At 48.5% G+C, this 6,851-nt stretch overlaps 1 protein-coding gene across 1 annotated transcript in view; it reads right to left on the reverse strand.

The window, feature by feature from the left end:
• TMED10 (transmembrane emp24-like trafficking protein 10 (yeast)) overlaps positions 1–6,349 on the reverse strand; it is a gene marked incomplete at its 5' end in the record, with an annotated part of 18,043 nt that extends 11,694 nt beyond the window's left edge. The window contains 2 exons of the mRNA XM_010154728.1: positions 1,745–1,818; positions 6,164–6,349. Coding sequence (XP_010153030.1) covers positions 1,745–1,818; positions 6,164–6,349 — 260 coding nt within the window. The remainder of the gene's footprint in view (positions 1–1,744; positions 1,819–6,163) is intronic.
• Positions 6,350–6,851: the final 502 nt, after the last annotated feature.

Consider the following 6,851-nt stretch of genomic DNA (forward strand, 5'->3'; position numbering starts at 1 on the left):
CCCTGGTTTAGGGGAAGGTGTCCCTGCCCACGGCAGGGAGGTTGGAACTGGATGGTCTTTAAGGTCCCTTCCAACCCAAACCATTCTGTGATTGCTGGGTCACTGGTACCTTACAGCTGATTAACATCACAAGCACAAGGCCAAAAAAGATAGCAATTCCAGGAGAGGAATCTAAGGAACAGTCCTTCCCACTGAGGCCTTACAGCAAGCTGTCAAGTCAAAAGCCACAAATACAACAGCAACCTGGGGAGAGAGAGGATGAAAAAAAGAAAACACTGCAAACAGTGTGGCTAAACATCCGTAGCAGCTGTACAAAGAGTAAAGCAGTCTCAGTCCTTCGCAGACACGCTGCTCAACAAGGCTTGACACAGCCTGTCATCCCGAGAGGTCCACACAAGTCAAGGATGCTTGCCAGCGCTGTCAAGATCTGCATTTGGTATCAGGTGGGACTGCAAGTCCACATTCTTCTTTTCCCATGTTTGTCCATGGACCTTTTCCGTCGATATAACTACGCTGACAAGCATAATGGATACAACTGCCTTGGAATAAAGTATCAGTACAGCCAGTGAGTATGTAGGTAATACGGACACAAGAGAACCTTTCTGCGTAGGGACAATGCTTCTAGGTAGCAGTACAGTAATGTAACTCAGAGTATTCGTCGGGGTTGTATTTACAGAGATTCTGTAAGTGTCATCACCATAATCCTCCCCGTTACACTCTCAGGGGTCATCCCGTAAGATCTCAACATCCTGTAATCCTTCAGTACCTGGTTGCCAGACAGCTGGCCCAATGATTGCTCTGCTCTTCCCTGACTCCAAGCGTTTTCTTACTCTTCATACAGGATGTGCTCCAGACTGACTTTAGCCATGCAGGATGAGCTAGCCCAAAGCTCAGGAGGATATAAAACCTCCAGCATGCCCATCTCAGAAATTTGTTCTTTTTCTAACTGCACCACACGCAGCCTCCTCTGCTATCCACTCTCCTCCATGAGGCATCTCCCATGCTGTTGTGCACAGTGGACACAGAGCCAACACCTCTCCTTTCCTCAGACACAGGCTCAGTGCTGGGGGCTGACTGACCCCACATTCTACTGAACCAAGAGCATCATAGCAGCTATCAAAATTCAGCATCCAAACCAGCCAGGACTGTCCCAGCCACAAAACAACTGTTATTCCACACAGCTGGCTCTTGGGTCTAAGAAAATTATATCCTCCTAAGAGGGAAACATTCCAGGCTTTATGCCTATTTGCAGTGTCACGGCTTCAAACCCAACACCCATTTCACGCCAGCTACTGCTCTGCCACAGGGCTGTTGATGCCACAGTGCCATTCCAGGGCTGTTGAGCCAGCACATCTTACAGTCAGGAAGGTAAGAACAGTAAAAACACAACTTGACCTTTAGAAGGATCCGATATTAACCTAAAATGCCCTCCGTGGCTTGGGAAACTTCACATCTCAGCCTCTTGTTGCCTCTAATGCCTAAGCCCAGAAGCTGGGTCACACTGTCCTAGCAAAGAAATTCACACCTTCGGCTCCAGTTCCCAGAGCTCACATTTCATTTTAGTTGATATTTGTCTATTTTTTGTCTCCCCTAACACAAAAAGCTTCACTGGAATTATAGGTTGCAGAAAGGCTTTCATCACCGCTGGGACAACAGCTTCCCATCACGAGCCCCAGATCCACAAATTGCATCACGTGAGTGCTGGGAAAGGGGAGCCGGCAGTGCAGGCAGCCAGGGGACATACCTCCTCGTAGTTCTTTGCTTCAACTCCATGCTTCATATCCAGAATCACGAGCTGGTCCGGCATCCTCCCTGTTCCTGGAAGCATAATGAAAGGGTTCATTGTGCGAAACATGCAGCCTGCCAGGAAATCACCAGCTCTCCCCACCACCGAGGAAGAACTCACAACATCCCTCCCCTCCCTCCACGTCTGCAGCTAACTGTGGAGGCAGCACCGTCCAGCCTAAAAATACCGAGACTTCACAGTAAATCCTGGCTGAAGGAGAGACTCCCAAAGATAATGAGAACAAGCTGTAACGAAAAGTGCTAAGTGTGTGTAGGATGCAAATCACTGTAAAAACTGCAGAGGATTAGAAGATGAATACCAGCTGCTATGAGACAGCCTGGTGAAAGGCAAGTCACCAGAGGGACAAATATTCAACCGGGAAGCCCATGTTCCTCCTAGCAGGAAGTGCACCGGCAAATTGTCAAGGTTACTGGGGTTGTAAATGATTTTACATTCAAAGGAGCAGAAGGTAAACTGCTCTGCTTGAGGAATACGGCACACAGGGACAACTGGCCCGCGTGTGCTGGCAGTATATGCAGAAAGGAAGGCAATCCCTTTACCAACCTATCTTTTCCGGGAAAGTACAGCTCGGATCTCTGAGGCCCACACTGCTAATGCGAACCCCGAGATGGCAGGAGGTTTCTGAAGCCGGGAAAATGCCCCTTCGGAGAACTGCCAGCTGGAGCCGCACAAACAGCGAGCAGGATACGGCTGCAGTCAACAGCACAGTAGGTTGCTTGAAGGCTGTTGCCCTCAAGCTAGGGACACCTACGGCTAATAGCCCCTTTTAACTACTACAAACCGTCACTTCTGAGGACATTCACTAGAGGAATAAAATAAATATACAGAATAGGGATATAGGAAACCCTAAAGAATGCAGCATGTCAGCTCACCCGAGTATCATAATCCACTACACCACTCACCAAGGAAGTGTCTGTACACAACACATTCCCAAATCCCAGGACTCTGGGGAATACAGTTATCCTCAGCTGGCAGCCACCAAAACACAAGGTCTGAATTCACTTACTCTATGAGTTTCAGAGTCTTTACCCAGGAGTATGTCCAATACTCACACCTGGCTTCAGCAGGCTGCCATGTGGACATTCCCTCAGTCCACAAATTTGGTGCACAGGTTACACTGGGTCACTCCAGCTGGAGTTAGGAAGATACTCCAGATCTTCAGTTCAACATCCCCAAATTTTCTCTCTATGCCCTGAACAGCTCTTCAACACCAGAGCAGAATCACCTCCACCTTATACTGCCAGCAGAACCTGGAATAACTCCTGACAAGATGGTCTGTATCCACTACTAAATTAGGATTAGGTTGGATTTTTTTTTTAGTTGTCTTATAAAAGACCAGTTACTGTAAAACCAAACTCAAATCCCCGCACTGTTCTTTAACAGACCGACTGTGTACAACCACGCAGTGCTCCTTTCTCCAACCACAAGTTCTGACCGCTTACGCCACGCACAGACCAGCACGCCTGGAGACTGGCAGGTAGGACAGTCAACAGTAGCTGCAGAAGAAAATTCAAAGCACACAGTTCAGTGAGAGGATTTGGGTGTTTTTTATGTTTAAATTACAGCAACTTGGGTGGAGAGATGGAGATTCCAGGAAGAGATGAGAAAGATGAAAAGGCCAGTGAACAGGAGAACAGAACTGGAAGGATTAATTTGTCAGGCTGGTAGAGAGAGCTGCCAAGAGGCAGTAAGAAAGCAGAAAACTTGGAGCTGCTGGGTGCAAATGGATGGAAAGCAGACATTCTGCAAGAGGTTGACGTTGTCAGGGACTGGCCTGGAAAAACTCAAGCTGCTCTTCTACAAGTTGACTGAGCCCAAGGCATCGGGCAGCTCCCTTCATGCTCATCAGAACCTCAGTAACTCCCTCCTCCTCCTGCAGCCAGGGCTCACCAGAGCAGACTGGATCAGCAGCAAAGAGAAAAACAGTTAAGTCCCAGAGATGTTGAACTAAACTGATACCTACATCCCCCAGGAGGTCTTCAAGAGGTTATCTCACATGAGCACAGAATCCTGGGAGATTAGGGGAGCTCCTAATTTGCCAAGTCAGTGGAAAAACAGGATGGTTGAACTGGATGTCACAACAATTTTCTCACAGGAATTCCAGAAAAAAATGAGCCATAAAATTCTTAAGGAAGTTTGGGAAGAGAAGGATTACAGAAGGAGCAGGGGTAGAGATGAGCACGCAGCAAGAGCCATATCGGGGAGCATGTAGTGCAGGCCAGGCTGCTGATCTCACAGATCGTCATACAGTGCGAGAGAAACCACGCCTGGGAGCAGAGCACCGCTCAGGAAGATAGCTCAAGAGGGAAAAAAGCCTATCAGGCAAACACCCATAGCTCCAAAAAGCACTCCTCCACTCTGATAAAGTGGACCTTCTAAACAGGATCTCCTTCTCACTTCCTCTTCCTCATTTCTGTGGTTAAGGATTGAGAAATACCAGTTGCTTAGACCCCTCAGATCCCAACGGCCCTGGGCTTCCTCCACCAACAGTTTTTCTCTTCCAGTACTCCACCAACATCCTCCCTGGCTGCCGAGCTGCAAGTCCTCACCACTTACCTGATAAGACTGAAAAAACGCCAAATCAAAACCCTTTAAAGAGAAACACAGGAATAAAACAAGTGCTTGGTCAATCCCCCCATTCCCACGCTGACCTTACAGAGGAAACAAGGCGCTTCCTTGTGATGTGGTCACTTCTTTCACAGTACCTTAACCAAGTCCTGCAGATGAACAAGCCTCGCAATGCCACCTCCCTTACTTTGCCACTTCCTTCATTTCCAGCACAGGCATGGGAGATCTGGAGATACTCGTCATGCAGCATCTCTCTTTAGCAAGGAATTTGGGGGGTCTGGGTCCAGAAAGAAAATGGCAGCTTGGAGGCCCACAGACAGAAAGACTCCAGGAAAGGATTCAGCTGCTCAACTGAACAGCTCTAAGATTCTGACACCTCAGTCACCAGGTAGAAGCTGCAGTTTGAAATAGTTTATCCTCATCAGTACGGAAAGCTTTAACACAAACTTGCAACAATACAAGGGAGCCAGGGCAAAAATATTTGCTACAGTCAAAAGAGGTCTAAGGGCCTCAGTCTAGGCAAGAAACCTTGGGTCACAGACACTGAAATAAGAGTCTAGACACATCTAAAGAAAGAAGCCTTTCCCACCTCAGCGTGTGATTACACGGAAGCTAGGAGAGGATTTGTGGGACTGTCTGGAGACCACCCAAATACCCAGGTGTTGGACAGTAAATAGCACGAGTGACTCCCAGATGAGTCACCAGTGCCTGCATGTCTCGATGCGTTAAGGAGCATTTGCAAGCCCTACTTCTGGGGTGAAATAAAAGCAAAATCCTGAGCATTTCGGGTCACTGTCTTATCTGTAAAGTACTAGAGAAGCAGTGTCATGAGCCAGATCCCTCCCAATCCCAGCACAGAAGATAACCTTCTCTTCAACTTGCAAACTCTTTGTATCTTACACGTGTAGCAGAACAACAAAACAGTGCTGCCTTTCAGCAGACATGAGGAATGCTGCTAGTGACTGCTCTGTGAAATACTCTGGGATCTTTTAGGATAAGACCTAACCAGGTCCAGAAAGCAGAACTCTTGAGAGTGACCGTGAAAAGATGTGAGCACAGAGAAACTTGCATGCGCTCACACCATCGCAAAGGAGACTGGAGCCCGCGTGTTGGCTGTTTTCAGCACGTTTGTCCCAAAGTTGAGTCCAGCCACTCAAAGCAGCACATGCGTCACACTCACAGGAAACGAGGCTCAGCGCTCGTTAGGCAACTATCCCTGCAGCACAAATGCAAGGCTGACGTCCTGCTCGTTTCCCCTTCCCTTTATTGACCACTTAGAGAGCAGTTGTGGGTGCAGACCTAGGTCACGTTCTCTCTACACACACCCTCCCGCCCCAGAAAACGGTTGCTAACCTAACACGGGGTTGCTGCCAAGCACACACTGCAGAGCAACTGTGTCCCGCCAAACGGAGAGAGTTGGTGGGCTGGGGAGAAAGACAGGGTCTTGGAGATGACAGCATCCTGCTCTGTCCTGGCTCGACTGCAAGATGGAAAGCAGCATGAAAAGGGCAAGAGAGGCATGGTTTGCTCCCCTGTACCACCACTCACTGCGACTGTGGTGACCTCTGCGGGACACTATGACGGCCACAGAGGATTACTTAAGTTCAAGCTCAACACCACCAGCAGATATTCTGCAGCGAGACTGCCCACAGCCTCCTGAAGATCACTTTTAGAAGCTGGTGTTCTGTAGACCACGCTCTGATCACTTTACCCACACCCCTAATCCACACATCTACACGAACTTGTTCGGAAGCTAGAAACAGCCAACAAACCTTTCACCTCACTTACCCACAGGAAGCTTGCTCTCAAAACAGGCCTCAAACATATCATAGTCTTCAGTGGTGAAGGCAAACTTGCCCTTTGTGGCATCCTCCTTGGCATACAGGATGTGCCCAGCCGAGTCAGTTATCTGTAAGAGAGACGACGAGGGTGAGGAACGCGGGGCTTTGCTGTCACAGGCTCGCACTGCCTGTGCTACGCAGTAAGAGCTCTCATAGCACCCCTTTGGAGCTGCTGCATTCTCCTTTCAACCGTTTCCCTCCTTCCTCACAACTGTATCCTCTCTTCCTCACCCCCACTCTAGGAGCTGACAAAGTCAGAGTGCCTCAAAGGTAATTATTGACTCCTAAACAAAAAAGAACCCCACCAAAAAACAATCAACCAACCCCAAAACCACACCAATTCCTCTTCCTCCTATAACCTCGGAACAGAGACTACATTTAGGAACTCTAGCTGAACCAAACTGTTATTCATTGCCTTCTTTTTGCAAGCAAAACTCGTAAATTCCCACAGCAGCAGAGGCACGGAGGAGCCTGACGGGACGAAACCAGACTAATTCCACAGAAGGTGAAATAGAGAAGGGCACGTCTGTTCCTCTAGAAATGAACCATCAGCGTGGCCCTGAGTTATACAAGGTTTAGGTGCCAAGATCCATAATAGTGGCCACGGAGGACAACTCAGACCAGACAGACAGAAT

Source organism: Eurypyga helias, unplaced genomic scaffold (assembly GCF_000690775.1).
Source record: "Eurypyga helias isolate BGI_N326 unplaced genomic scaffold, ASM69077v1 scaffold4657, whole genome shotgun sequence".
In the NCBI taxonomy this organism is placed as follows: Eukaryota; Metazoa; Chordata; class Aves; order Eurypygiformes; family Eurypygidae; genus Eurypyga; species Eurypyga helias.